General features: G+C 39.8%; 2 protein-coding genes across 2 annotated transcripts; one reads left to right on the top strand and one right to left on the bottom strand.

Moving 5' to 3' along the window:
* Window positions 1–3,251: 3,251 nt before the first annotated feature.
* Window positions 3,252–8,332, top strand: odc1 (ornithine decarboxylase 1). The gene is made up of 11 exons (XM_030391864.1): window positions 3,252–3,407; window positions 4,383–4,532; window positions 4,711–4,849; window positions 5,052–5,225; window positions 5,362–5,534; window positions 5,642–5,858; window positions 5,947–6,030; window positions 6,199–6,361; window positions 6,474–6,589; window positions 6,696–6,910; window positions 7,046–8,332. Exons 3-11 carry the CDS (start codon window positions 4,748–4,750, stop codon window positions 7,182–7,184), a joined length of 1,383 nt encoding a protein of 460 aa, XP_030247724.1. The 5' UTR covers window positions 3,252–3,407; window positions 4,383–4,532; window positions 4,711–4,747; the 3' UTR covers window positions 7,185–8,332.
* A 1,218-nt stretch (window positions 8,333–9,550) lies between these two features.
* LOC115597249 (G-protein coupled receptor family C group 6 member A-like) lies at window positions 9,551–15,900 on the bottom strand. The gene is made up of 6 exons (XM_030443015.1): window positions 15,795–15,900; window positions 15,389–15,701; window positions 14,667–15,170; window positions 11,520–11,732; window positions 11,323–11,440; window positions 9,551–11,032 (listed from the first exon to the last, which is right to left on the bottom strand). Exons 2-6 carry the CDS (start codon window positions 15,665–15,667, stop codon window positions 10,107–10,109), a joined length of 2,040 nt encoding a protein of 679 aa, XP_030298875.1. The 5' UTR covers window positions 15,668–15,701; window positions 15,795–15,900; the 3' UTR covers window positions 9,551–10,106.
* Between the last annotated feature and the right edge of the window lie 333 nt (window positions 15,901–16,233).

Genomic DNA, 16,233 nt, shown 5'->3' with positions numbered 1-16,233 from the left:
GCCACCAGGACATGTAACTGCACTGTATTTTGTGGGTGGCCAATAACAATGATCATCCTTGTCTTTTGTGAGGCCTTGTAAATGTGGGGGTTAGGCCACAATGGTCTACAGTAATGATAACAGAAAGTCCACACAGAGCCAGAGACAGAAATTACAAGGGGAGGAGAAGGAGACGGGTGAAGGAGAAGAAACAAACATTTGGTGGAAGAGAGATAAAAACAAAAGGAAATGACTTGCGAGAGGAAAAACAATCTAACATGGGTTTGCTGTGTAATATGTTGTTTTGTGATCTTGTGATTTTTAACAAGCTGATAAACATCTGTTGAAAATGAATTATCGCTCAAGTGTGGGACCACTTCCTGCTTGATGAGCATGCTTCTGCATAGGAGGTGAGGCCCGCTGGAACAAGTTCAGATTCAGGGCAGGACTAAGGAAAACTGCAATGTATGAAAATAATGGCAAATTATGTCACCAGACAAGTTTGCGGCTTAACCTTGAGAAAGGGCTGTGGTTGTTACTTTTTTGATAATTATACTGCTTGGAAAAAATTACTTCATTCATCAACCCCTGCAGAAAATCTGAATGGAAACCCTGTTGCACAATGAGTAGAATGCCATCTTGATTTGTGACCTCAAGAACTGGAAAAGATATTAAGTTAAGCCCACAGATATGCTGTCCTTATGAAGCCCTGAAGTTTCCTGTTAGTGTCCTGGAACCGTTGCCTGTGCAACATTTCCACATGTACTGTTGGGTCATCTTAACCAAATTCTTCATTTTCCTCCATTCGGTAATGTCTGCTTGCAAACCAAATGTCTACAAAAGCAACCGTTGGACCGATTAGGTTGTGCAGTAAAGGGGAAATGGCTGGGGGACAGGGACTTCATGGGTCTGGGTAGAAAAACATTTTACTTCAAAGAATAAAGGACTTCTCACCCTGGTCACTCACTGTTTGAACTTTTGCCCTCAGGGAAACGCTACCAATGTCTAAAAACAAGTACTAGTAGATTCAGGAACAGCTTCTTTTTCTTATACAATAACAGTTTTAAATAAAGCCAAACTTATTTTTTAATGATGCAGTTTGCACTGACTAACACTTTACATTTAATTATTTTTATGTTTATGATTGCTAACAGGGATACATCTCTGTGTAGATGTTGGTGTGGGTGTGTGTATTGTGTGAATGTTCTGCATTGAATGAAGTGTGGAATGAATTTTTATGATTAATGAGGCACCTTACTGGAGCAGCTCTCCAATTTTCGTTGTACTTAAATGCAATGACAATAAAAGCATTCTATTCTATTCTATTCTATTTTATAAATGTCCGCCAAACAATTTATTAAAATGAAATATGGATTTTTGGTGATTCTAGACTAACAGACACATTAAAACAATTAAAGGGGCAATATGTGAGAATCTAAGTTGAAACTGCTGAAAAATGTACTATTTTTACTGTTATCAACAGGATGTGAATAAAGACCAGTTTTGATATTATGATGTCCATGTACTGTGTCGTAGATATATATTCTGGTTAGCATGCCAACTAGCTAGCTCTTGTGTGGGCTCCCTGTCTTAAAGGCCAGCTGCATGACTAGTTGTCCAGCTAAGGCAGCTACAGTTAGCAGCAGTCAGAAGTTACTCGGGTGATGTGCTGCCTTACTATTCTTAGCTTTACTGATAGGACAGGCAAAGAGTGATAGGAAATGGTGAGAGATGCAAGACATGCATGCCAGTTTTTTGTTTTTTTAACCCTAGGCCATTATAAAGCACTCATGTAATGTCTCGTTATGCATGGGCATTTTTCACAACTACTATGTCATTAACTGAGAGTTTTCCCTCAGTGGCCTCTTCATGACTATTTATTGAAGGTAATGAAGATGTACATGAATTATGATCGTAATAATCTACGCCCACTATGGACTTGATAAGGTGTTACTAGTACCAGTAACAATTCAATTTATAAATATTGTCAGTTCTTGGGAAACAAAAATACATGTGCTAAAAGTGACTAAATTAAGTGATTAAATTAAGTCTTTCAAACTCGTTCGCCATTTAAAAGTGAGGTCTTTCTCAAAACAAATTTACTAGTAGAACCTGTGTTGTGTCATATAAACTGTGTTTACCAACTCGGCTTGACAAGTGTTCCTGGGCACATGTAGCAATCTCCTTTATACAATCTTAAATTCATCACAAAGTGGTGAACCTTGCCCCATCCTTGCTTGTGAGTGACTGAGCTCTTTGAGGATGCTATTCTCATACCGAATCATGATACTATCACCTGTCAACAATGAATCTGTTTACCTGTGGAATGTTCTAAACAGGTGTTTTTGGAGCAGTCCACAACTTTTTTCAGTGTTTTGTTGCCCCTGTCTCAACTGTATTGAAAGGTATTGCTGCCATCACATTCACAAAATTATATATATTGTGTTTGCAGTGTTTTCAATTGAATGAATGACAAAGATAAGTAAAATATCAAATTGTTTTTTTATTTTAGCTTTACACAATAATACAACTTTTTGCGGAAATCACGGTTGTATATACTTGTACATCCTTACAGAGCTGTTGTGACATACATTCCTCCGTTGACACCTTTAGATCTCCTCTAATCTCATCAGACAGGCCAAGTACTCAGAGCTGAACAGACTGCCGTCAAGCCAGGTCAGATCATGGACTGCATGCGATCAGTCAGAGCCAGCAGACTGTTCAATCTGTCAGCGTGAGAGAGCAACTGAGGGATTAACACCAATGTATTGCAGGTTTTCTCCATCACAGCTGGCCAGGCAGAACCTGTACTGATGATAACCTGTCAGGTAGATTATAGCAACAACAACAACAACAACAACAACAACAATAATAATAATATAACTATACATGCATGTGAAGGCTGAAACTTATGATTATCTTAATTATTGATTAATCTGTGAATTATTTTCTTAATTTATTGTTTTATCTATAAAATGAATTATATTTATAATTTATAATTTATTTGTCGCTTACTTTTAAAGGTTTAAACCCCAAAGATGTTAGATTTACTATCAAGAAATCATCAAAGTAAGCATCAAATTACAACATTTGAGAACCTGGGACCAGAGTTAGTTCGAGTTCTAATTCAGTTTATTTCTAATATTGTGCATGGTCGTTGTCCAGCGGTCTGTCTTTTGCACCATGTGGATGAGGTGACAAAGCTAGACCGGTTCATACGTGGATGGGAGTCCGGTTTCAGCTGGCTGCGTTGCCATAGCAGCGCGCTCTCTATAAATACTCACGGGGTCCTCTACCGGCTTCCACTCCAGTCAGTCGCACTACACGGGCGTCAGTGCCAGCAGCCGACTTCATTGTGAAGGAAACTGCTTTTTTTTAATCCCCGCATCCGGGTCTAATGGACAAACTCTTTGTAAATGCTTTTTAAGGTAAGTGAAGACCATTCGATGTCGTTTGAGTCAGAACGTCACATTTTGTCTTAAATGCATGTCAACTCAAGTTAGCAAACGTTAGCTAGTTAGCGGGCTGATACCGTTATGGCGGCTTAAAAGGGACAATGAAAATGGGAGTATTTTCGGGTAGGATATTCTGGCAATTTTACCGTAATTGTTTCGTGAATTTTATTCAAAAGTGAATCGCTCTGGAGTCTTACTTAAGATTAACATTACTACGTGGCCAGTGCGTCAGATGTCTGGTTAACGTGAGCTAGCTGGCTATTATTCTCATTTTTTTTTAAATATCAAAATGTGCCAACTAACCAGCGTAACGTCTGCCTGTAATGGACAGTTTTCGGTGCCATAGACTTCACTGAGCTGATGTTACGCTGAACAAGTTTTTGAATTTACCGTGAAAACTTGGATAAACTAAGTTAATGGTAGATGAGTGCGAAACTGCCTCATGGCATGAAGATCTCGAAGCGGAACCGGCATATTGACGTATGCGTAAAGCACTAGTCACTGATTGGTTCATTGCCATGCCTTTCTTGTCAGTTAAAGGCGGGTCTTCTTTGTAATTGGTTTACGTCGTGACCGGGCGGGGCTTACATACTTTGTCCATCAATGACTTTCTGTGCAGATGGTGTCAAGTTGTCATGCCGTAGTTATAAAATGGAGCAGTGCGCAGTTAAAGACTGGAGACTTGATGTTCTGTCCTGCTCAAGCCTAACCCTGTCTATTTTAAGTTGATCATAATGATTTTAATAGAATAATTTTAAACTTTGTGTTGGATAGTATAAAAGTCTACATTCATAGTAATTTACATTGTAATTTTAAGTTTGATCCTGAGGTTGAGCTCACGACAGGGTCCATAGATAGTATTGCAACATCTTGCCGTACTTATTGTTTTCCACCAGAGGAAATCAAGTTTAATGTTTAAGAGAAATTAATAAATTTCTCGTTTTATAGAATCCTCACTCTAGGAAAACAAACACTGGCTACTCTGCAGGCCCCGGCCTCGAGTCTTATTTGAAGGGATTTAACTTCACTGGTGAACCGCCTTGGCTTCTCTGCACCTAAGTGACGGCAACACTAAATTCCAAACTCTTTCATATTCAAGTAAGTGACTCTCTTTTTGTTTCATGTAACTTGATGCAATACTGTATTGTCAATACAGATAATAGTTACAAAACTGTCATTCAGTCAAGTCCCATGTTTTGAGAATTACTCAATACACAAAAGACATTGTTCTCAAATATTAACACAATCTCAATCTGCTCTCCCCTCCTGCTTACAGTTTTACTAGTTACCAATCAAAAGGACTTACTGTCACCATGACCACTGCCACTCCTGCTGAGATTGAATTCTCTTTCCTGGAGGAGGGCTTCTCTGCCCGAGATATTGTTGAGCAGAAGATCAATGAGTCATCCATGACGGTAAGTGTCCTGTGTGACAAATGTCATCCGGATGAAACTGAATGCAACAGAAATCTTACACTGTATGACTGTATAGTTTTACTTTTGCACAGTGTTTGTTATTTGGAATGGATCATGTAATATTCTATTTTGGGAGATGTTTTTGTTACAGGACTGCTTTTGATAAATGCTTCTGTCTCATTTTCCATCCACTCGGTCACAGGATGACAGGGATGCCTTTTACGTCTGTGATTTGGGAGATGTCCTGAAGAAACACCTGCGCTGGGTGAGGGCCCTGCCTCGTGTCACTCCCTTCTATGCGGTCAAATGCAATGATAGCCGGGCTGTTGTTATGACACTGGCGTCACTGGGAACTGGCTTTGACTGTGCAAGCAAGGTGCGTGTTGGAAAATTTCCACTGCGCTAGATGTTCTCTGAATAACGCAGTACAAAGCTGTCTGAAATTGCATTGGCAGCTCATGTTTTTAAATTGGTACTTTTTTTTGCTGACTGTTGGCATTGTCCCCCTCTAGACGGAGATTCAGCTGGTTCAGTCTCTGGGAGTGGATCCAAGCAGAATCATCTATGCCAACCCCTGCAAGCAAGTTTCTCAGATCAAATATGCATCTGCCCATGGGGTCCAGATGATGACCTTTGATAGCGAGGTGGAACTCATGAAAGTGGCCCGCTGTCATGACAATGCCAAGTGAGACATTTTAACATCCATCATATGAAAGCTTTGTTATTTAATTTGCCTTATCGGCTTCTGTCCATTTTCCCTTTTCACTAATTCTTTTTATGTTTTGTGCCCAGGCTGGTGCTGCGGATTGCCACAGATGACTCAAAGGCAGTGTGTCGCCTCAGTGTAAAGTTTGGGGCCCCACTCAAAGCTTGTCGAGGTCTTCTGGAGCGGGCTAAGGAACTGGGGCTGGATGTGATTGGTGTCAGCTTCCATGTTGGCAGTGGTTGCACTGATCCAGAGACTTACTCCCAAGCTATCGCTGATGCCCGCTGTGTCTTTGATATTGGGGTGAGTTGTGATAGAATACTTGTGTAACTGTGATATGTGGGTTTACCAATTGCAAAGTAAACTTAGACCCTTTGATTTTGACTTGTAGGATGAGCTGGGCTTCAACATGGACCTGTTGGACATTGGGGGTGGTTTCCCTGGTACAGATGACACTGGACTCCAATTTGAAGAGGTATCAAGCATTTCAAGAGGCGTTTCATAGGCAAAATATTATTCATGTTTATTTTGGAATTTAAAAAAAACAAGGCTTTTGTACTTTTAACTGCAGTTTCTGGATTACTAGCACAAGATAAGTCTATGGTCCGACATTTACCTATGGACACTTCCATTCTTTCCTTAGATCACAGCAGTAATCAGCCCAGCCCTGGACAAGTATTTCCCTACTGATGCTGGTATTAAGGTCATCGCTGAGCCAGGGCGCTTTTATGTGGCCTCTGCTTACACACTGGTTGTCAACATCATTGCCAAGAAGGTCATCATTGACGATGAATCAGCCTCTGATGGTAAAAGCCTTGAATTAAAAACAAAAAGTATTTGTATTTTTTAAATGGTTTGTTCTGAAAGCAGATTTAAAACATTTCTCAGTTGTAAATTACTTTCTGCTTCCTTTTACAGAGGAAGACGAAGGGACCAATGACAGGACTCTGATGTACTATGTCAACGATGGAGTGTACGGATCTTTCAACTGTATACTCTATGACCATGCTCACTGTTTGCCAATACTTCATAAGGTATGTGTTATGGTAAGGTATAAGTTCAAGAATTGGAATGGCAACAAAGTGTGTCAGTGAATGGAAAAACAAACAATAATTGTTGTCCTGTGTCTCCATCTAACAGAAGCCAAAGCCAGATGAGGTCATGTACCCATGCAGTATCTGGGGTCCAACATGTGATGGCCTTGATCGCATTGCTGAGCAGTGTAGCCTGCCTGACCTGCAGGTGGGTGACTGGCTGGTTTTTGAGAACATGGGTGCCTATACTGTGGCCGCCTCCTCCACATTCAATGGCTTCCAAAGACCTGACCTGCACTATGTCATGTCCCGCCCTGCCTGGTGAGTAGATGTTTCATAAACTGAAAGTGGTAGTTGATGATGGATCACCTTCTCGTGTGTGTGCGATGAGAACATTTCACAAGATCATCTTTCTTTCTAAGACAATCAAACTTTAATCTGCTTTGTCTTCTACAGGCAACACGTGCAGCAGATCTGTTCCCAGGGCATGCCAGCTCCTGTGGAGGAGTCCTGCCTGTTGGAAGTGCCAGCCTGCTGTGGCAGAGAAAGCAGCTTGGAGATGCCCACTAAGCCCTGCCAGGCCCATGTTGTTTAAACCCATACTGTACATCGCAGCAATTTTATAGCATCCTTTCTTGTTTTGTAAGAAGGTGCTTTTTTTTTTCTTCTTCTCTCCAAATGTACGTGAAATTTAAGGCCAGTTACTTGACAGGAGAATGAGAGGGGCACGTTGCACAAATTTGTGTTCTGTATGGAAGCTGGGGATCAACCCTAAATGAAATGAGGCTGAATCACACTCTGAGTGTCTCTGTGTGTTCCAGGCAGTGTGACAGGGTAACTCTGTACTCTAATTTGTTGCTGGAGTCTTGTCTTGGTTGAGAGAGTGACTATAAGACAGAGCACTTTAGTTAAAGAATAACCCATTCGTTGAACTGGAATAGTGTAGGGAAATGAACTCTTTCTTTGCTAAATAAATTACAAAACTAAACTTCATGGGATACCAGTGCTCTTTTTTTAATCAACGTATAGTCACAGAATGTCTTTAGCATAGGCAGTGGACAGTGCTAGCTGACCTGCAAAATGTACAAGAAGTTATTAAACTGCTGACCCTTTAAAAGCCCTGCTAACGACTGAAGTCACATCTCTATCTTGTAACTTGCAAAGGGGTGGTTAGAGGGGTGATTTAAATCCTCACTAATGGCTGCTATGTTTGTATTTATATTTTAAACGATCTCCACTTCTGTACAGAACCTGTCAAGTGTTAGTCCTCAAGATGAGTTTTTTTTTACTGCCATTTATAATATAACTAATCTTTGTTTGTAAACGCCTCTGTGCTGATAATGGCCAAAGCCATGCTTTTCCATTTGCAAAAACTTGTCAGAGCAGTATATGTATGCACTACACTAAATAGGCCTTTCCTCTGGTTATGTCGAGTGTGTGATTCCTGCATTAGTGCTGTTCACCAGAAACTACGGTGCCACCAAAAACATCTTGAAGATTAACACTTAAAACACAGGGACTCAAGAAGCAGACTGCACCTTTCATCTCCTCCTTATTTTATTTTTTTGTAACTTGTAGAAGGCGGGACATCTGTTCATGATATTAAGAAGCAGTGTTTAACCATACGTTTTAAATGGAGCTGAAAGAGACAGGATTGCAAATTCATAATGCTTTCCTATGGAAACTTTTTGAAGTTTTGTATTTTTTTAATAAATAAAATATTAGGTGCAGAGCCACATTATGGATGTTGTGTGTTTTTTGTTTTTTTTTAATTAAACATTTTTTTTAAAAAATGTATGTTGTCCTATAATGATTTAGAAAACTGTTGGAATGTATCAAGAGCCCCATCTAGTGTTGGCACAAGGAACTGTTTTTTCTTGGCCTTCGTGATCAGTTGTCAATAAGAGCTGGTCCATAGCAGAATTGTCACTGTTATCAACTCACAAATGAGCTTCAGACACAAGAAAGGTAATGGTTTAGTGTATCAGCGTAGTATGAACACTCTAGTTCAAATTCAAAACTTTTGTCAGAGTACTCATTACTCAATGAAAACAAGTGCACACTGAGTTGAAGTGTTTTGAGATTATTGTATGAATTGTTAAGGGGTTGGCATTGATCTTAAGAACGTGTTGTAGATGCCTTTGGTGTATGCATACTAAAGATGTTAAGCATAAGACAGTTGGTAGAGTGAGTTTGATAAGGTCCTGTTCATTCTGTCTCAAATAGTAATCTATCCCTCAAGTCAATCATGACCTTTATAGATTTTATAAAACCAAACAACTCAATTGTGTGGGATGTGTAATCCTAAAGACATCAAATCAACACTGTTCCATAGATTCTCAATTATGCTAAAACTGTAAGGACCAGTTTACCATTAAAATGAGATGATTTGTTTCGTATTTCAATTTAAAGCACTTAAAGCCTACTCAATGAACATTAAGTAAACAAAGTCAGTTTAGGCTAATGATATATCATCACAAATACAGACTTATAAATCCAACTGGTATTTTGCTATGTGGTTTATTACATTTATTTAAATATCTTGTATATGTAATTTTTAGTTTAAAGCCAAGGCTATATAAAGCTGCTGTAATTGATACATTACAAAGAGCAGTATCCTCGTGTTTGCTGCTATGTCTGGTGACTACCAATTTGCCTTAATGACGTAGAGAGGAGAGGATTGCTAATTGCAAAATGGACAGGAAGTTAGCTTAAACAACGACAACGCTTACCGCAGCTATAAATATATGAAATTGTTTCCCATTTTGGAGCAGATTACTTGTGTATTCTGTTAACACACCATGGACAAAAGTTACATAGCTTCATAGCAAGTGCAGTAATGAAAAACAGTGATAGTGAAGGGATTTTTTATTCAAAGTCTTTACAAACAAAAACACTACCTAAATCTTAAACAACCACAATACAAAATGAAGTAATAAAACAGTTTTCTAAAAAGTAGAACTGAATCACATCTGAAAGACAATATGATCAAAAATAATACACATAGCCAGGTCAATATATATTATTTTACAGGTATGCTAAACATAAAAGAAAACTACTCACTCAAAAAAAATGTCATCTTTAATTCTGTATATACAATGCTTTTTAAACCAGCAAATCACCAGAGAACTGTCAGTAAAAAAAACAAAAACTGCCTACCAGCCGAACTAAAACTCAGTAATTTACATGCTAAATTTCTTTTTCTTGTGCCAAACCCATGGTTTACACCTCCCTCATGCATGTTGTTTTGCAGTAACGCACAGATAAAAGAGGGAAATGGATGCTGCCTGAAATAGGCACCCAGTGGCAGGCTTATACCAACAGTCTACATCCGGTAAAACAGACTATCACGACACCAACGATGTAGTGTTACATGTCATGCCTCTTTTCCTCACATTCTATCTAACATCACACAGCAATGTCGTGCTGTTCTTTGGGTAGGTGTAAAAAAACAAAACAGGCATGGCAAAGGCTCGTCTTTATGGCAGTATTGTGTGATCTGTCTGTAAAAAGAGGCTTATGATGTCACCACAGTCAAGTTTTTCTGCTCAAAATGCTTCCTGATGTACTCAGTAATGGCATTCTCATTATTAATCTCTTTCCTGAATATTATAATGTAACACTTTGGGGCCAAGTGACAGCAGAGGATGCTGTAGCTAGAAATGAGGATGGCTGCACTCTCAATGGCTTGTTTGTAACTCCCAAACAAACTGATATAAATTGGAATGAAGAGGATCCAAATGATTAAAAAAAGCATCATACTGGTGGTGATTAAACTTGCATTTTTGTACAAATCTGGCAACTGTTTACCTTTGAATGCAAACAGGAAACAACTAAGGGCCCAGAAAGCATTGTAGACTAACATGGCAATGAAGAGTTTGTCTGAGCCTTTGTGACACTGCAGCAGGATGGTCGTTTTCAATATCCTTTCATAAGGAAATGGAGGGTAAAAGTACAGCCATGGCACACATAGGGCCAACTGGATCCCAGAGACAATGATCACCACAGCTGCCGGCTGATTGAGCTTCTTTATCCACAACCTTATCTTCAGGTCAAAGTTGAAGCCCACTAAGATTTGGAGCAGGTTGGCCAGAATGCAAGAGATGCAGAGGGAAAAGGCAATGCCGAAGACAGGCAGGCCTACCATGCAGGAAGCTGCAGTGGGTTTTCCTACGAAGCTAAATGCAAGGCAGAAACAGACCAGCAAGGAAAAAAGCTCCAAAAAACACAAGTAACCTCCAACAGCCTTCACGACTGGAGTTCTGTGATAGATTGCAAACAAAATAGCAAACACAATGGTAGTAATTATTCCCAAGACTTGCAGGCAACTTAAAATGATAATGAAGGGATCTGACCAGTCCAGGAATTCAGGAGTTTTCTTAAAACACATATTCCTCTGTGGAGATGAATACTTCTTTTGCCCACAGGTTTCACACTTGTCACCTGTATAAGTAAACAAAACAAATGCACATCTGCCGCTCAAGGAATGTATTTATCATGAAGAATACGTCCCTTTGACAATGTACATGACAAACACTTCAACAAACAGTATTTGAACCTAAATGAGGAAGTACCAAGCCAAGCCATATTAGCTTAATATAAGGGTTGAGTTGAGAAAATGCACAGTATCTCAAGTTGACAATTCACACACTCACGCACACGCACACATGCAAACAGAGGTTAATAATCTAAACTATAGATTTAAACTGTGTACCATTATACATTATTCTTACCATTTCCTGCAGAAAACTCTCCTTCTGCACATGGAACACAATCATGGCAGCACCGTTTGCTTTGCTTCTTCAACATTTGGCCAGGTTCACATGTTTTCGAGCAGTTGTAAGCAGTTACCTTTGAAAGACAAAACAGAATCAGTTCGACATGATTTATTATATTGGGAATTAGATATCCAATTAAATTTTGACCTTACCATCTCTCTACTCTTATTACCAACAAAATCATTGTGGATTTCAATTTTTCCATTCGGCCAGTATTCTCCGATAGTTTTTATGCTCGTGCCCTTTTTGGATTCAGTCATGTTCCAGTACAAAATATCATATCCTAAGCTGGGGTCTCCATTAGAGTCGAAAAATATACGTGTAGTGTTCACCGTGAAGTTGACTTTCTTGATTTCCGTAAGAAGCTGTGAAGACAAAAATACACAAAACTACATTGAACTAAAAACAAGAAATGGCTACATTGAACGGCTATTGAAGCAACAAATCATACAACAGTAATACTTCCATATACCAAACGAGACCAAAAGAGGACAATGTTGTTTTTGTTGGTTTATAAGAAGAATTCAAGTTTCTTTTTAAATACACTTATACACTAAATATACTTACCTTTCCAGTAATTATGAGGCTACAGCCTTGCCTCAGTTAACCTATCTTAGCATAGGGACTGGATATAGGGGGAAACAGCTAGCCCAGCGTTGTCAAACTGTAATAAAATCTGCCTACCTCCAAGTGCCATAGGGGCTATAGCTATAGAGGCTTCTTCAGTTATAACTGGGGAGTTGCAGGCTTTAAACACTGTATGGGTGTGAACCCTCACAGAATCATTAAATTGACATGTGAACTCTGAGTTTTAGTTGTTAGGGTCGCACGTGAGTTGTTGACCCAACTGGCATTCATATGGGTAGGTGGGGCTAGATTGGTCCAGGTGTAAATGGATGTTAAGCTGTCTGGGGAGGGATCTCAGGACAGCAATGTAAGTGGGTGTCAAGTAGTATCGTAGGTCAATTCCTCTGTTTAACAATGGTCATTCCAGTTTGACCTAGATGGATTATTTCACATCTCTTTTAAACCATCTGTTTTCTGTGGCCAAGATGTGTACATTGCTGTCCTGGACGGAATGCCCTTCTCGTTCAAATGTAATTTGACAGCAAAGTCTCGACCTGAGTAGCTGGCTCTCCTGTGTTGTGCCATTCACCTATGGAGGGGTTCTTTGTTTCCGCAATGTACAAATCTGTGCAATCCTGGCTGCATTGTACAGCATAAACTACATTAGTCTGCTTATGCCTGGGTCTTTTGTCCTTCAAGGACAGCAATGTACACATCTTGGACACAGGAGACAGCTGGTTTGAAAGAGGTGCGAAATAATCCATCTAGGTCAAACTGAAATAACCATCACTTAACAGAGGAGGTGACATACGACATGAGTACGACATGAGTAACGTTATTTCTCTAAACCAATTCAACCACCTCAGAGCGTACTGAACACAAATTAACGTCATAACTACCCGGTCACTTGAAAGACACTCTTGCTAACCAGTAGCCATAAACACAAAGCTAAACACCGTAGTTAGCCTACACGCTAACAAGTTAGACTTGAGCTATACGTAGCTCGAATGCAACATTGTACTGCCATATGCGCTATTGCGAATATTATTGTAACCGCTGCCACCATAGCCTTGTGGTTAAAACGTAGAATAAAATATATATCAAGCTGGGGTCCTTGCTTGTCCAGCAGAAAAGCAGCTAACTCTGTGTCGCTCTCGAGTCCTTTCAAATCCTGCAGTTCCATCCACCTCTTAAATGACGCTCCAATATTTATTCTTGTCTTCTCTCTCGCTCAGTCCAATTTTTCTTTTTTTCATCTTTGGGGAGACCCAGACTTACTGTTTCCGACTTTTCCAGACTTAATTCTGGGGTAAGCTAAACAATTGCTAGCTGTAGTTTTATATTTACAAGGCAGATATGAGAGAGGTATCTATCTTCCCATCGAGCTCTGCAAAAGAGTGTATATTTCTCACAGTTTCAAACTATTGCTTTAATGGTGTAATTCGTAGAATATGCACATCTTCGAAACGCATCTCCAAAATATGCTTTGAAGCCAACTTCTATAGTGGCCAAACTGCGTGATTACAACATCACGCAATGCACTGGGGCCCAAAAAGACTTCTAGTTGAGCTTACATTGTGAAAGAAGCTGCTATAAAATGGTGGATACATGTTTTTAAGAGTCACAACCCCGACAAAATGACTAATTTCACCATCAAAATTTGAGACATTTGGTCCAATAAAATTAGTAGTCAAGGAGAGCCGCATGATTAAATTATGTATCTCTATTTAAGTTAGCTGGGCACTAAACTGGAATTTAGCTGGCTCGAAGTCTGTAGTGCCCACGCAGTATGAGCCAACCAACACAGAAGATCCGGGTAATTTCAGCCAGGAAGTTTTGGCTAAATTTGCCATTTAGCAGATTTCATAGGAATGAACTGGGTTCTGTCCCCAATGCTGTGAACAGGTTTTAATGTAATGTCCTTGGCTAGCTACCGTTAACTATTTAGCCCATGTCTCAGTTAGACTAGGAGCCAGAGGCTCTAGAGTTCGTCTATAACAGGACCTCAATCACAGGGGGAGTCACCACAGGCATTGGGGCCCAGCTCAACTGGATTTGGCCGCTTATCTGATATTGGACATTGAACTGGGATTGAACACAGCTTCCAAGACCAATGGAGGTCAGTGATAACAGGGGATGAAGTATGGGAGCTTTGACCATGATTATAACTCAAGGACAGACATGAGATGGCAGGCAGGGAGGGGAGACAATGAGACAGGACAGGCTAGCTTGTTAGCATGCTAATTTAAGTAGACATCTCTGCAACACAGTATACAGATGTCTTTGACATAAAGGGCGGTTGATTCTTCACACTTCATAGATACATTGTTTTAAACAAAAATTCTGGCATTATCTTACAATTGTCCCTTAGACACACATCAAAGAATGAAAAACATGTCAGCTAGATAACTTTACAGTACCTCAGAGGCTGTAAACTGGTTGCCACGTTCACATTTGTGGTTGTCACACTTGAGCAAGCGTCTAAGACCTTCAACAATGACTTGAACAGCTAAGTAGATATTGTATGATTCATCCTGGTCAATGTACTTAGCCAAGCAGCTTAGGTCCAGACATTGTTTGGACCCCTGATTGCTGTCTGCTAGGGAGCAGTTACTTTCTCTGTTCTCATCTGACTGACTAGAACAAAGCGGATAATGAATCAGGTGATGATCCAGAATGTTATTAGTGGTTCCATTGAATGCTGACATGACGTAGTCTTTAAACTTAGGCACCTCATTCCTCTTGGAGATGAATCCAAAAACCTCTCCAGCTTTCTCAATGCCAGGCAGTGTGGAGATCAATGAAGAGGTGGACCATGAATCACTTGCAATCCAGGTTCGGTTTAGGTTGTGTTTAATAGCTGCTTCCATGATGACATTAACATTGGTGTCCTTGGTGAACATGATGATAGCCTCGGCAGGGGATTTATTGATATTGTCCACCAATTCATTCAGCATCTTATGGACTTGGGAAGTATTCTTGGAGAAGTAACCTGGCAGGATATTGATGAATTCAATGCAGATGTTCTTCATTACTCTGAGATTGGCCTCGAGGCGATCACTGCCATACTTCCCGTACTCATCATCACTTCCCACAATGGCTACTGCTGTCCAGTTGAACTTCCTCACCAACTCAGAAATGGCCTTTGTCTGATGTTCATCACTGGATATTGTTCGCAGAAAAGAGGGGAACTTCAACTTCCTGCTCAGCTGCTCACTAGTCGATCCATGACTTATCTGTAACAAACAGGAATAAATCATGTTGAAACAACTTGGAATGCAGTTTGCAAGAGTAATGCAATTGTTTTGTTACATATTACAGAATCTTAGATTTAGATGGATAGATAATTTTGTCATATTCTCATCATTAGCATCAAGCTACATACAGGAATTCAAAATGTTTAGCATTTTTAACCCTGGGAAATGGGACGGTATCCAGTACAAAGAAGACAAACCTGAGCAACTGATGACAGAGCAACAACTCGTGCAACAGCTATTGACACTTCAGAGTACCTTTCACCAATCACTGCCTTTGTTTTGGGTTCAGATAAAACAGATTGAAAGTTTGCAGGCACTAAACACATCTGAGGGTCTGATTGATTCTTAAGCAGCTGGAGTGTCGCTCTTATGGCAATGCTGACATCTCCACAAGTGTCATAGATGTCGTATCCAAGAGTGAAGTTGGGTAAAGCCCTTGGTGTGCGCTGGTTTATTTCTCTGAGAGCATATATCATCACTTGAGAGTGTAGGAACACTCGCAAATCATACCTTCAAAAATTGACAGGACAGTTAAAATTGATGAAATGATTCAAATAAATTGTGGTCATGTTAATCGATACATTTCAGTGAGGTCGTACTTACCAACTACAGGAGAGAGGTCCATGGGTTGTGCTCCTATTGGTTTGTTTGTGAATGGGAAAAAGGCCTCCAATGATTATGTCCCCTGGTGAGTTTGCATGCAGGCCATTCTCCCCTGAACAGAGGCAAAATACACTGAGGAAACTGACAAATACCTTTAAAAAGAACATTGTGGATACACAGGGGTAAACACATGCATACTTTTGTTCCACTCTCTAGAGAATGATCTGGTTCATGGACATATCCTATATATAACTTCCTCTTATGGGAAGTCAAAATCATTTGCATGTCACACGGAACCTGTTATTTAATGCAAAGCACTTTACTATCAAGTCTTCACAGTACTTATTTGACATCAGAACTACAATGTGACTTGTTTATACAAGGGGAAGTAATTCATGGTCTTTATGATGTCCTTCTTCAGACGAGGCAGGAAATATTT

The sequence above is a fragment of the Sparus aurata genome, chromosome 16 (genome assembly GCF_900880675.1).
Source record: "Sparus aurata chromosome 16, fSpaAur1.1, whole genome shotgun sequence".
NCBI classification, from domain to species: Eukaryota; Metazoa; Chordata; class Actinopteri; order Spariformes; family Sparidae; genus Sparus; species Sparus aurata.
Note: the sequence above shows the minus strand (reverse complement) of the source record. Positions and strands in the feature narration are given on the sequence as shown.